Below are 15,845 nucleotides of genomic sequence, written 5' to 3'. Positions count from 1 at the left end.
CCTAGATCAAAGTCATTTTCTATATGAAAAATAGAGTAACTGTCTTCTCAGGAGCCTTTATTTTCATATGGCTTATTCACTTAAGAAAAACACTTGTCTACGCCCCTAAAGTCATAGTCCTAGTTTAAAAAAAACAAAAACAAAAAACAAAACAAAACAAAACAAGGTGCTCTGATCATTGGAAATCGTTGGGATAAGTTAACTTGAAAAGATGGATGCTTTTGGTAAGACACAATGCTATAAATGGCACCATAACACACATATGTCTCTACAAATAGCCTCATAAATTCTGTGCAAACTGAAAATATATAAGTCCATGGTATTTCTCATAAGACAGCACCCTGTCTCTTGAAAGAGTAATCTAACCTTTTAAAATTTTCATTTTAAAAATATTTCAAGCATAAAGACAGTAGGAAGAGTGGAATAAACTCCTATATATCCATCACCTAGATTCACCAGTTGTTAGCATTTTAACACATCTGCATTATCATTCTCTCTCTCCATTTATATACACGTTTTTTGCTGAACTTTTCTAGATTAAGTTGGAGATATTATGACCTTCTGCCCAAAATACTTCAGTGTATATCTCCTAAGAACAAAAAAATTTCTTATATTGCTCCAATTACTAAACTCATGAAATTTAACACTGATATAATGCCATTATCATATAGAAAGAGACCATATTCATATTTCCCCAACTGTCTAATAATGGCTTCTAAAGCAAAATTTTTCTCTGACATTCGCATTTTGTCCATGATCACACATTGGCATTAGTGGTAATGTTTCTTTAGTATCCTTTAATCTGGATCAGTTGCTCAGACTTTCTTTGTCTTCCAAGACATTTTTGAATAGTATAAACCAGTGACTTTGTAAGTTGTAAAAAGTCCCTCATTTGGTATGTCGTTGTTTCCTTAAGCAAATGTACTGAATGTCAAATTTAATGTGTGCACACACATGTGTGTGTGTGCACACACATGTTGAGAGGCATAAATAAACTGAGAAGTTTGCCAAGAATCAGTACTTCCAAGTTCCTTATCTGAAATCTGAACAAATCTAAGGGAAGGTTCAGCTGACATTTTTTATTCAAATGAATAACGTATCCCCTTGACATTGTTCCAGGAAGTTAAGTCAAAGCAAGGTAACAGAACAGAACACTAAATCTATGTACAACCCTGTGCTAAGTAATAGATCATCCAATACAGCTAATACTCAGTTCAAATGTTGTGTTCATGTCCATCACTCACCAAAAGTCTTAAGATTTTCAGGAATGAAGCTAGAGTTTTAAGTACAGTTAATGAAAATGAGAGCTACAAATGCCTTCCTTGTCCATTGTCGAGACCATGACTAAACTGGGTAAATTTACAGATCAACACTTTCCCTATCCAGACAACCAAGTTCAAGACAAATAGAAATAAAGACCAAAGCCTGTTCATTTCGAGATTCACCTCATCTAAAAACCTCTTCCTAACTAAAATCATTCCACAATTATTTTCCTTTTGTTTTATACTTCCCAAATACATAGAGATACCAAAGTAGCAGAGAAATAATTTATTCCTAATTCTTAATAAAAAGAAGGGTACTAAATTTAGTTAAATTTGTTGTCTCTGCAAATGCTGGGCAAAGAGCACATGAACAAATACATGCCTTATTTGGAAAATCTATCACAAAGATAGGAATAAGAAAAGGTATCTGTTGGGCTTTATTATTCCCTTTCGGGGACCCTGCCTATATCAACAAATTAGAACATGACTATGTTACACAAAATACTACCCTATAATTGAATCTGTTAGATAGAGACTTTACCTTTTGTGGTCTCAACAAGTGCTAGTCAAAGTATGGTATGTGAACCAGTGCCATGAAGTCAAAAGAGGAACTGAGAATAAATGTTTAGAAACTGAGCAACTTCACAAAATAATCTTACATCTTATTAATCTAATAATATAAAACAGGGAGTTTGTTTTAAATCACTTTTTAAAATTTCATTTTTCTAGTAATTCATTTTTATTGTATTTAATAAAAGCATCTGTACCCAAAGGGTTAGGAAAAAAAAGCACAACTGGCCCTTTACCACAGACAATGTGAGGATGACTCTATACCACACCGTCATATAGCAGGAGGCTAAGTATGTTCATGGCTTCCGCATTCATACTCTCCTACAACAGAACGTACTCCACAAAGCAGAAGCTGAGTAATGGCATAATAAATGAATTAAATGACTAAAAAAACTTGAAAAAAAAAGCTAAGAATTTTTATCACTAATTGAAAAGTAATGTGATTAATTACTGTGCTATATCATTTATATATGTAATGGATTATATATATTATTATTGCCTATTATAGGTAAATATTTGATTTTTCTCCTCTCACAGAATGAGGTAAATAAAATAATATTTTGAAGGGTGTGTCTTAGAAGTACTTTTTAAAATTGCTCTTACGGTTCTTAGTAATGAATATTGTAGTAAATAAGCTGGGTTAGAAAGAAATAAATAAAATACTATTAGTCACAAATATTCACTTGCTAGTCATGGATGTCACCCAAAATAGGAATCTAGTTTGGAAACACAACCCAGATAGTTGTGATATGAAAATCAAATCTCTAACAAATACAACTTACTTCCTAGCAATGGTGGTCACTCGGATGCGTCTCTGCCCACTTGAATGCTGATACTGAGTCACAAACTGGATTGCACCACGCCCTCCTTGAGGAATTGGAGCATTATGCTGTATAAATATAATGGAGTAAAACCTAAGCAAAATTTACTATGTTGTTGTCATATAATCACAGGCTACATGTCCTAGCACTAAAAATAATTCATTCTAAAATTGATTAGAAGGATACTTATTTCCAATGCATCCAAAACAGTTATAATTTGTCACACAGAAGAGGAGAAATTAATTTGGAGAGGAGGAAAATAATCAAGAATCAGAGAAGTCAGTCCTGCTAGGAAATCAATTTTCAAGTACTATATATGCCAGAGGGACATGAAAGAACAAAGAAAAGGGAGAGCGTAAAGAAATTAAAAGACAATTCCTAAGTGAGGCCATTTAAGCCAAATTGCACAGATTGAATATCCCTTATCCAAAATGCTTGGGACCCGAAATGTTTTGGATTTTGTATTTTTTCAAACTTGGGAATAGTTGCCTTGTACCAATTGAACATCCCCAAATCCAAAAATCCAAAATCCAAAATGCTCTCCAGTGAGCATTTTCTTTGAGTGTCATGTCAGTGTTCAGAAAGTTCCAGATTTTGAAACAGTTCAGATTTCAGATCTGAGTTGTTCAACTTGTAACTGGATAAAGAGAAATTGAGCTAAGTCCTCCTCCCCTAGGTATAGAAGATGAAAGCAGAACTTTTAGGAACATTATCATATGATGAACAACCAACCAATGAAAGATTAATAATGAGAAGAAACTAATAGCAATATATAATAATTACCATCAGAAAGAAATACAAGTAGTCAATAGGAGAACTTTATTCATGCATTCTGACAACAGATATTCTTGCTTTGTTTTTGTGTGTTGTTTTGCTTTTGTCAGTAAGAGTCAATATATTTCTTATAAATTTTAATGTTTAAAAAAAAACTATAGCACCTGCCTTAGGAAAGCTGACTGTTAATATTTTGTGGTTCATTTTATGCCTAAAACCTATTAATAAATAAGTCAGTAATTTGTATTATTCTTCAATGTGATTAATTATCTCCTGTGGCAGAAAAAAAAATCTTTCCAAATATGATTACTTTCTAAACTTTTTCTAAGGATTTTGACATATTAGACCTTCTTGTAGGAAGACTCATATATCATATATACTTTGTGACAACTAGGAAAAACTAGACATCTAATTGCAAAAATGTGTAGCTAGAAGGGAATTTTAAATAACTGCATTTTCCTTCATTTTTATATTCAAAAAAAGAAAGAAAACAGACTAAAAGTTGGGCTACCCAAGGTTTGGAGTTTGTAGGTTTCCCTGCATTTCTATTACAATACGTCCTGTCACCAAGGAGTTTAGCCTTGAAAAATAAAAAAAAGACAAATATAAATTCCAATACAGAAAATAAATTTTGGGTTATATCTACTATACGAAAAAAAAAATATGAACTATTCATGGCCTAAAGTAAGTACTTATTCAAATGTATGTTTTGATATTCAGATGTAGAAAGTCATACCTGATTGACAACCTCGAAATATATGGCTAAGGTTGTAGTGGGGCTAAGTCCACATATCTTCCACTGACATGTGCCACCTGTTCCTATCTCCTGCAAAAATAAAATATAGCATGTTTGAAAGCTACAGACACAATTTATTAATTTTATGTTAAGGTGAAAAAGGAAAAAGACCACAGGAAAAAAAAAATCATGTTTCAAACTAATTCAACAATGTTAAGAGCTTAAAATATTTTAAGACCAAAAAAAAGAGCATTTTTACATAATAAAAATAAAATAATTTTTACATACTAAAAGTAAAATTCAAATTCTTGCTAAGTAAATTACAAAAGTGTTAATATAAGTTCTTCATACTGTTGTCTTTAAAAGCGTATGCTATTTGGGCAGGTGCGGTGGCTCACACCTGTAATCCCAGTACTTTGGGAGGCCGAGGTGGGCGGATCATGAGGTCAGGAGATGGAGACCATCCTGACTAACACGGTGAAACCCCATCTCTACTAAACACACAAAAAATCAGCCGGGCGTGGTGACAGACGCCTGTAGTCCCAGCTACTTGGAAGGCTGAGGCAGGAGAATGGCGTGAACCCAGGAGGCGGAGCTTGCAGTGAGCTGAGACGGCGCCACTGCACTCCAACCTGGGCGGCAGAGTGAGACTCTGTCTCAAAAAAATAAATAAATAAAAAATAAAAGTATATGCTATTTAATGAAGTAACTGCAACTAACATTATCCTTCTATCCAACTACTTGATCTGTATAAAAAGAAACTGATTTAACATATAATATATGCATTTACAAACACATGTTCTCTGGAGAATTGTTAAGCACTCTGATTCCCAAGAAAACGTTATAGATATAGATAGACCTTTACCAGCAAACTGCTTATACACATTAATTTTTTAGCTTTGTCATTTTTAAAGTTGATTATCCACTTTGTATTATTTGTCCCACCATCCTCTCTACAGCTACATGATTCTACCATTTTAGAGTACATTATACTTCCATTAAATTGGATAAAAAGAACAAAGAACTGAAATTCCAAATCTGGCTAATTTGGTTACTTTTTTGAAAATTCTGGTAACAAAAATCAATTTAGAGCTAATTTTGACTTTCAGAAGTCTCCAAATTTCCAAATCACGAGTTTTTGTTTTGTTTTGTTTTGTTTGTTTGTTTTTTAGGCACACTGGGGCAAGACATAATTTGGGCATAAAAAATAGAAGACTGGTGACAGTATAAAAGTTTTCATTAGGGGTGGATGGGAAAAGGCTATGCAGAAAGAGCAACCACGAATAGAGGCATACCAATGGGGGCTGAACTACATAAAACAATCAATATAAGAATTTTGAAGGGAATGCTATAGGCTGCCACCCCAAGTTTTTGGTGGTGCTGTCCTGTGCATTCACTGTATCTTCTTTTTTTCTTTTTTGAGGGGGGATAACAGGAGGGGAACAGGGTCTCTCTATGTTGCCTGGGCTGGTCTCTAACTCCTGGGCTCAAGCAATCCTCCTGCCTCAGTCTCCCAAGTAGCTGGGATTACAGGTGCAAGCCACAGTTCCTAGCCCTTTATTTTCTTTTTAGAATAAACACAACTTACATTTTCAGACACACAGGGTCCTTTAGAATTGAGTGACACACAGGGTCCAATAGCTCCTGAAATCTTTATTTCCCTTGAGGTCTGCAAAATAAGAAAATAGCATGTTCGGTTTCCTCAAAGATATGTTCAAATGTTCAACTACAGGTGTATAAGAATATAAGATATTCATCTATATTTAAAACTCAAAGCCAATGAAAATATACTAACATGAAAAATAATCAATGAGCACTTCTATGCTCACTGACAAATTTAAAATCTGGCACCAACCTAATTTTAACCTTCTATTTCCATTAGCACATAGGAGGTCTCCACTTGGGAACCCCATTCTGACTTCAGACTTCTACCTATCCACCCAAAATTCACACATCCTAATCCAAAACCTTAGACACCCTATTCTATTTTTCCTCCCATAGGAAATCTGTCACCAAGATTGGTCTCTCCCCAGTCTCTCTTGCCACCAAAATTTAAGCTATCACAATACCTTTTATCTAAAAAAATAAAAAATTGGAAAGCCTACTTTTGTTTTCTTACCTGAGATTCTTTTTCCTGACATATGCAGAATACCACTGTCAGATGAATCTTACCCAAAATACCTAATATGACTTCTGCCTACACTTGTGTCTCCACACTACAACCAGCTCCCACAAATTTAAGCTATTTCCCCTCATTCCAATACAAAGCATCTACTCTCACTGGGCAGTTTTCTCAAACACACAATGCTGATTCTCACCTCTATGCCCCTCCTCACACTGGGTTCCTGAATAAAATGCATTATCCTCTAACACCTTTAAAAAAAACAACTGTGGCCGGGCACAGTAGCTCACGCCTGTAATCCCAACACTTTGAGAGGCTGAGGCGGGTGGATCACCTGAGGTCGGGAGTTCAAGACCAGCCTGACCAACATGGAGAAACCCTGTCTCTACTAAAAATACAAAATTAGCTGGGCATAATGGCACATGCCTGTAATCCCAGCTACTCGGGAGGGTGAGGCAGGAGAATCGCTTGAACCCGGGAGGCAGAGGTTATAGTGAGCTGAGATCATGACATTGCACTCCAGCCGCGCAACAAGAGCAAAACTCCATCTCAAAAACAAAACAAAACAGAAAAAACTGTAAGTCACACTCCTTAGAATAAATTGTGTCCTATATATGTTCATTTTTCTTCTCTAAACCTTTATAGCGTTTTTATAACTTACTATTACGTCATTCTATTACATACACTGTTTACTTTTCCTGCCTAATCAAGAGAATGCTAAGTTTCTCGATAGCAAGACGTGTACCTTAGATATCCCTAGACGTCTCTGTAATTTCCCATGCAATGTTGGGCATATAGCAAGCATTCAATAAAACAAGGTTAATAAATATTTAATGAAAATTCAAAACTAATGTGCTTAGAATTAATTTAATAAGAATCAATTAGGATTAGAAGCACTTAGCCTTTGGGTATTTTAAATCCAAATTTGAAATAAATGATAGAATTATGTAATAACAACTAATCATAAAACAATTACTGATTATCCAAAAGGTAAAAAACAGTTTCCTCTTAAGTTAGATAACAATTCCTATCATTAACCTAGCACTAACATAAATAGATTTGGCTCTACAAAAGATAAAACAGGCCGGACGTGGTGGCTCATGTCTGTAATCTCAGCACTTTGGAAAGCTGAGACAGGCAGATCACCTGAGGTCAGGAGTTCGAGACCAGCCTGGCCAACATGGTGACACTGCATCTCTACTAAAAATACAAAAATTAGACAGACACGGTGGTATACACCTGTAGTCCCAGCTACTCAGGAGGCTGAGGCTGGAGAATCACTTGAACCCAGGAGGCAGAGGCTGCAGTGAGACAACATCATGCCACTGCACTCTAGCCTGGACGACAGGGGAAGACTCTGTCTCAAAAAAAAAAGATAAAACATACTTCAAAGAGCTAAGCCCTACATAAAGAAAAAAATGAAAAGTTAAAGAATATTTTACCAATATTGTTCTACTTTTCTACCAATTGTTCAGAAATGCTCAAGTAAAGTCTCATACATTGAATGATGACACTCTTCTGGTGAAGAAAATCTCTAACTCAGGTTTCAATATAAAATAACCACAATTTTGAAAGCAAGTATTAAATTTGATTAATGGCATTTTAGAATTATACTCAAGCCTAAAGCTGTCTTTTGATAACATATCACACATGTCAAGTTTTGGTTCTTACCTTTATTTCTAGTGTACCACCAAAGCCCATTTTAAACTGTCCATGCATGTCTTTGGTAAAGACTCTTTGAAAAGTTTGTTTGAATAAGGACGTATTGAAAGAATCACCCATTACCATGTATCCTCTGCATGGAAAGAACAAAAAAACAACATACTTGACACAGTTACTGAGTCCATGTGTTAAAATCGTAGAAGAAAATTACCTCTCAAAACTACCAATAAACTTTAAAGATATTTCCCAAAATGTGCTGTATTACTAATTTTTAATATTAAAATATATATGAGAATATCCTCACCCCACAAATAATCTCAATTTGAAAGGTAATAGAGTGACCCTAACAGCTGCATTTGTCCTTGGTAATTTAAAAAAAATTCTTCTTTAAATAGGCAATATATCTCCACCATATTACAAAACACAAAAGGTACACAAGAGTATATAGTAACAAATGTTCTCCATATTGGTAAAGGTACCTGACAGTTTCCAGCATGCATTCTTTTTTTTTTTTTTTTCAGACAGGGTCTCACTCTGTCGCCTAGGCTGGAGTGCAGTGGCACAATCACGGCTCACTGCAGCCACAACCTCCTGGGCTCAAGCCATCCTCCTCCCTCAGCCTACCAAGTAGCTGGACTACAGGTTGCACCAACATGCCCAGCTAATTTTTTTGTTTTTTGTAGCGATAGGGTTTTCCCATGTTGCCCAGGTTGGTCTTGAACTTCTGGACTCAAACAATATGCTCATCTCGGGCTGCCAAGGTGCTGGGATTATAGGCATGAGCCACCCACCCATCCCATTCTCACTCTTAAAAACGAGTATGTGTGTGTATGTATATGCATGTATTGTCTATGTCACATGAAATATACACGTTATACCGAGCAAATGAGAATGGAAGAAAATTAAGAGAGTATTTTCACTTAATGCACTTATTTTAAATTTTTTTCAATAAGCATATACCTACTTTTTTAATTTAAAAAATTTTAATATTAACTTGAAAGTTAAAAACTATTTTGATACCATTCCTTCTCTAATAGATTGGCAAAAATCAGTTTGACAGCAACATATTATGTTGGTGAGGCTATGGAAAAACAGGCACTCTCATATACATCTGCTGGGACTGCAAAATGGTACAACCCCAGTACAGAGCAAGTTGATAATATCTAACAAAAGCACATATGGATTTCCTCCTTAATCCAGCTACCCCACTAATAGTAATCTATTCCAAAGATACTCTAACAAAACAAAAACAGAAAAACAAAATATATTCACAAGGTTATTTGCTGAAGCACTATTTGTAACAACAAAAGTTTTTTTTCCTTTTTTCCTTATGTTTGAAATACTGTATTTCAAACACAAACTCAGAATAACAGAAAACTGAAAACAATCCAAATAATCATGTAATTAGAGACTAGTTGAAAAAATATTACATCCACAGAATGCAGTAATACACTGCTACAGACTGATTTCTAGGATATAAGTGAAAAACACAAAGAGGGCAAAGATGTATAAAATATTGTTTATATAAAAAGTAGGATACACATATGCATAAAATATTTAGATACACTTGCTCACATTTTTAAAATATTTTAAGTATTAAACATCAAAAGATACAACCAAAAATTAAAATAGGCAAAAGAATAAAACTGATGTGTTATAACTAATTGACCATAATTTTACTTTTGATATTATTAAAAGTTTTTATGTTATCTCTGATGCTTATTAGAAATTGTATCCTTTTAAATTTTTTAATGTTACTGGTACATAAATTTATAATTAAACTTTGTACACCGACCTTGATCCAGAAGGCTTGCCAACTTCACATATTAATATCAATAGTTTATAGATTCTGTCAGATTTTCTACAAACATATTATCTATGATGATCTAAGTCATCATTATACCTGATAATACATCCTAGATTAATGACAATTTATACCACCCCATTTCTCTGCTCCCTTTTACAGTAAACCTCTATGGAGGAATTGTCCACACCCTGACATCTATCTTCCAAATATATCCAAAGCCCAACTACTTCCCACCATCTGTGCCACCATCGCTTGGTATTCTTACATCCCTATACTCCACTAACGACCAACGAGGTCAGCCATCCTTTTAAACTATTAAGTCAGATCATAAAACTCCTCTGCTGAAAACTCTCCAGTGCCTTCCCATCTCACTCAAGGTAAAGTCCAAAGCCCTTTAAACAGGTAAAAGGACTTTGTAACCCATCCTCCTCACTCACTCCATTCCAGCTACTTTGTTCTCCTTGCTATTTCTCAAAATCACAGGTACATTCTCTTTTTTGTTATTATTTTTTGAGCCCAGGTCTCACTCTGTCACGCAGGCTGGAGTGCAGTGATGCAATCATGGCTCACCACAGCCTCGACTTCCCAAGCTCCAGCAATCCTCCCACCTCAGCCTCCCAAGTAGCTGGGACCACAAGCGCACACCACCATGCCCAGCTAATTTTTGTATTTTTGGTAGAGACAGGGTTTCACCACGTTGCCCAGACTGGTCTCAAACTCCTGAGCTCAAGCAATCCACCCACCTCAGCCTCCCAAAGTGCTAGGATTACACAGGTGTGAGCCACAGCGCCTGTCCCCAGGTACATTCTCAACTTTGTACTTGCTATTCCTCACTTGGAACACTCTTACTTCATATATGCACATGGCTCACTCTTACTTCCTTACATCTTTGCTAAAATATCACCTTCAATAAGGCTCTGCCTATTCATCCTATTTAGAACAGCAAACCCCAATTCTTCTTTCCTGACCTTTTTTTCTTCCCAATGCTATCACCATCTGACATTCTATCTACCATACTTACCCTACCTCCTCTCATTAGACCTGTACTAACATGTGGCTAGTTAAATTTAAATGTAAAGCAATTAAAATTAAAATTTTAGTTCCTCAGTCACACTTGCCACATTTCGATGGGACAGCACAAAGAATACATCCATTGCGAAATTATACGGAAGAGCCCTGCACTAGAAGATAAGCTCCATGAAGGCAAAGAGTTTTACGTTTAGTTCACTGCTTTACTTGCAGTGCCATGAGCAGTTTGCTACATAACAGGTGCTCATTCATATTTATTAGATGAATGATTTAAATAAATAAACTTGAGAAAGGGTTGACACATCTAATCGATTTTTAAGTCTAATTAAATTATTTAAAAAATAATAACTGATCATGGAAGAGGAAAGAACACATCCCAGGTCATTCTGTGAAGACAGTTACCCTGATGCCAACACCAAACAAAAGAAAACTACAGGACAGTATCTCCTGTGAAGACAGATCCAAAAATCCTCAACAAAATGCCAGCAAATTGAATTTAGCAATAATAAAAAGGATTATACACCGTGACCAAGTGAGATTCATCCCAGAAAGGCAAGGTAGGTTTAAAATCCAAAAATCAGTGCAATATACCATATTAATAAGGACAAAAGTCACATGATCATATCAATAGGTATAGAAACAGCATTTAACAAAATCCCAAAAACACATTTTCATGAGAGTTTTTGGAAGGGAACTTACTCAATCTGATGAAATCCACAGCTAATATCTTCTAATGGTAGAAGACTAAACAGGGATGGGCGCAGTAGCTCATGCCTGTAATCCTAGCACTTTGGGAGGCCGCGGCAGGTGGATCACCTGAGGTCAGGAGTCCGAGACTAGCCTGACCAACATGGTGAAACTCCATCTCTGCTAAAAATACAAAAATTAGCTGGGCGTAGTGGCGCATGCCTGTAGTCCCAGCTACTCGGGAGGCTGAGGCAGCAGAATCACTTGAACCCAGGAGGCGGAGGTTGCAGTGAGCCGAGATCGTGCCACTGCACTCCAGCTTGGGCAACAAGAGGGAAACTCCATCTCAAAAAAAAGAAAAAAAAAAGACTAAACGACTTCCCCCAAAGATCAAGAACACCACAAGGATATTCACTCTCACCACTTTTAATCCTGTACTGGACATTCCAGCCAGGGCAATTAGGCAAGGAAAAGAAAAAGCATGCAGATGGGAAGGAAGAAGTAAAACAATACCAATTTGCAGATGGCATGATGTTATATAGCGAAAATCCTAAGAAGTCCACAGAAAAACTACTAAAACTAATAAACAAGTTCCGCAAGGTTGCAGGGTATAAAATCGACATATAAAAATCAATTGTTGGCCGGGCACAGTGGCTCATGCCTGTAATCCCAGCTCTCTTTGGTAGGCCAAGGCGGGCAGATAACTTGAAATAAATATGAAAATTAGCCAGGCATGGTGCTACATGCCTGTAATCCAGATACTTGGAAGGCTGAGGCACAAGAATCTGCTGAACCTGGGAGGCAGAGGTTGCAGTGAGCTGAGATCGCACCACTGCACTCCAGCCTGGGCAACACAGCGAGACACTGTCTCAAAATTAAAAAATTAAAAAATTTTTAAAAATCAAGGCTGGGCACGGTGGCTCAGGTCTGTAATCCTAGCACTTTGGGAGGCCGAGGACAGCAGATCACAAGGACAGGACTTCAAGACTAGCCTGGCCAACATGGTGAAACCCAGTATCCACTAAAAATACAAAAAAAAATTAGCCGGGTGTGCTGGTGGGCGCCTGTAGTCCCAGCCACTTGGGAGGCTGAGGCAGGAGAATCACTTGAACCCAGGAGGTGGAAGTTGCAGTGAACCGAGATCACGCCACTGCACTCCAGCCTGGGTGACAGAGCAAGACTCTGTCTCAAAAAAAAAAAAAAAAAGAAAGAAAGAAAAAGCATGAACTAGGTTTCATCAAAATTTGAAACTTTTGTGCTGCAAACAATACCATCAAGAAAGTGAGGGAGGCCGGGAGGGGTGGCTCACACTTGTAATCCCAGCACTTTAGGAGGCCGAGGTGGGTCGATCTCTTGAGGTCAGGAATTCAAGACCAGCCTGGCCAACATAATGAAAGCCTGTCTCTACTAAAAATACAAAATAGTCGTGCGTGGTGGTGCACACCTATAATTCTAGCTACTGGGGAAGCTAAGATAGGAGAATCACTTGAACCCAGGAGGCAGAAGTTCCAGTGAGCCTAGATCACACCACTGCACTCTAGCCTGGGTGACACAGTGAGACTCCGTCTCAAAAAAAAAAAAAAAAGTGAGGGGAAAAAACCCATAAGAGAAAATATCTGTAAGTCATATATCTGATAAAGGGATTTATATCAAAATAACAAACTATTTTAACTCAATAAAAAGAAAATCAATAGCCCAAATTAAAAATGGGTAAAGAATCTGAACAGACATTTCTCCAAAGATATACACGTGGCCAGTAAGTACATAAAAAGATGCTCAACATCATTAGTCTTCAGGGAAATGCAAATCAAAACCACAATGAGATATTACTTCGTACCCACTAGGACAGATATCATCAAAAAAACAGACAATAGGCTGGGCAGGGTGCCTCACACCTGTAATCCCAGCACTTTGAGAGGCAGAGGCAGGTGGATCAAGCCCAGGAGTTCGAAACCAGCCTGAGCAACAAAGTGAGACTTCGTCTCCACAAAAAAATAGTATTAATAATTAGCTAGGTGTGGTAGCATGTGCCTGGAGTCCCAGCCACTCAAGAGGCTGAGGTGCAAGGATGGCTTGAGCCCTGGAAATTGTGGCTGCAGTGAGCTATGACTGCACCCTGCACTCCAACCTCAGTAACAGAGAAAGACCCCATCTCAAAAAAATTAATTAAAATACAGACAATAACAAGTGCTGACAAAGATGTGGAGGAACTGGAATCCTCACACTTTGGTAATGGGAATTTAAATTGGTACAGTCACTTGGGAAAACCGTTTGACAGTTCCTCAAAATGTTAAGGACAGATTACTATATGACGCAACAATTCTGCTCCTAGATATATACCTAAGAGAAACAAAAACATAATCCCCACACCAAAACTTGAACACGATGTTCAAAGGACCATTACTCACAGTAACCAAAAAGTGGAAATGAAATATTCATTAACTGATGGATTCCTAAACAAAATGTGGTGTATCCATCAAATGGAATACTATTAAATGCACTTTGACCCCTTGTTCCCTTTTTACTCAGCAATAAAAATAAAATAAAATATTATTATATTCTACAGTCTGGATGAACCTTGAAAACATTATGCTGAGTAAAAGAAACCAATCACAAGAGACCATTTGATTCCCTTCTTTTTGAAACAGAGTCTCACTCTGTGGCCCAGGCTGGAGTGCAGTGGCACAATCTTCTTGGCTTACTGAAACCTCCACTGCCAGGTTCCAGTGATTCTCCCGCCTCAGCCTCCTGAGTAGCTGGGATTACAGGCACATGCCACCACGCCAGGCTAACTTTTGTGTTTTTTAGTAGAGATGGGGTTTCGCCATGTTGGCCAGGCTGGTCTTGAACTCCTGACCTCAGATAATCCTCCCATCGCGGCTTCTAAAAGTGCTAGGATTACAGTTGGGAGCCACAGCGCCTGGCTCTGATTCCTCTTTTTTTTTTTTTTTTTTTTAAGACGGAGTCTAACTCTATCGCCTAGGCTGGAGTGCAGTGGCATGATCTCAGCTCACTGCAACCTCTGCCACCTGGGTTCAAGCAATTCTCCTGCCTCAGCCTCCCGAGTGGCTGGGATTACAGGCACCTGCCACCACGCCTGCCTACTTTTTGTATTTTTAATAGAGATGGGGTTTCACCATCTTGGCCAGGCTGGTCTTGAACTCCTGACCTCATGATCTACCTGCCTTAGCCTCCCAAAGTGCTGGGATTACAAGTGTAAGCCACCACACCCAGCCTCTGATTCCATTTTATAAAATGTCCAGAATAGGCAATTATCAGCTGTCTAAGGATGAGAGGGTGGTGAGAAGAAAAAGGAGGGAGTAATGGGAAGTAACTGCTAATGCGAACATAGTTTCTAGGGTAATGCAAATGTTCTAAACAAATTATGGTGATGGCTGTGCATCCTGTGAATATACTAAAAGCATCAAACTGTATATTTTAAATGGTAAGTTTATGGTATGTGAATTTTATCTCAAAAATGCTGTTAAAGTAATGAATCAAAATAATGACTTCAAGATATCAAAGAAAGCTTTAGAAACAGGGTTGTAAACTCCATATTTTTAAACAAATTTAAAAGTGTTAAATTTAAAAGTGTTAAACAAATTTAAAAGTTATAAACAGGTTTATAACTCCATATTTTTAAACAAATTTAAAAGTGTGCTTTACTGAAAAGAGTATCAAAAACTACTAACAGATGTGTTGCCCTGAAGTAGTGGGAAGATGACACTTTTCCCTAAACGGTCATTATTGGTTTATATCAGTAAATGTTATCATTTGCTTATAATTACAAAAACTGTAAAAATTTAAATACATACCCAGTAAGGTTGGGACAGCACTTCATCTCCAGGAGACCTGTCTGATCTAATGCACATGCATAGATATCAATAACATGGCCAGTTGTAGCAGCTCGATTAGCCAATGCTTCAAAATGCTACAAAAGATTTTTTAATTAAAATAATATACAAAATTGTCCTATAAATCTTTTTTCCATTAACAGATCAAAATGATCAAAGAAGGACTAAAAGAATAACTCATAATTTAAATTATGATTTATTTAACTTTCTGTAATCTCAATAAAATTATACAACAACTTCTGTGAGTCTGACATTTTCATATTTTTTTTCCTTAAAAGCCACTCTTTCTAGATAAACCCCTAGATAAAGCCAAATTTAAAGGAAGGCATGTTGCATATCTTGTTCTTCATACATAAACATAGTAGAAAAACAACAGGCTGGCCACGGTGGCTCACATCTGTAATCCCAGCACTTTGTGGGGCCGAGGCAGGCAGATCACGAGGTTAGGAGATCAAGACCATCCTGGCTAACACGGTGAAACCCCATCTCTACTAAAAATACAAAAAATTAGCCAGGCATGG

General features: G+C 37.0%; 1 protein-coding gene across 3 annotated transcripts in view; it reads right to left on the bottom strand.

The window, feature by feature from the left end:
- SEC23A (SEC23 homolog A, COPII coat complex component) overlaps positions 1-15,845 on the bottom strand; it is a 73,780-nt gene that overhangs the window by 27,018 nt on the left and 30,917 nt on the right. For all 3 annotated transcript variants that reach the window (XR_010113621.1, XM_063609290.1, XM_055291469.2), the window contains exons 9-13: positions 15,286-15,401; positions 7,957-8,080; positions 5,752-5,832; positions 4,164-4,253; positions 2,615-2,721 (exon numbers count right to left, since the gene is read on the bottom strand). Coding sequence is in view for 2 of the 3 variants with exons in the window: in XM_063609290.1 (XP_063465360.1) it covers positions 2,615-2,721; positions 4,164-4,253; positions 5,752-5,832; positions 7,957-8,080; positions 15,286-15,401 (518 nt within the window). In the remaining variant the exon portion in view is untranslated. The remainder of the gene's footprint in view (positions 1-2,614; positions 2,722-4,163; positions 4,254-5,751; positions 5,833-7,956; positions 8,081-15,285; positions 15,402-15,845) is intronic.

Source organism: Symphalangus syndactylus, chromosome 9 (genome assembly GCF_028878055.3).
Source record: "Symphalangus syndactylus isolate Jambi chromosome 9, NHGRI_mSymSyn1-v2.1_pri, whole genome shotgun sequence".
Taxonomy (NCBI): domain Eukaryota; kingdom Metazoa; phylum Chordata; class Mammalia; order Primates; family Hylobatidae; genus Symphalangus; species Symphalangus syndactylus.
Note: the sequence above shows the minus strand (reverse complement) of the source record. Positions and strands in the feature narration are given on the sequence as shown.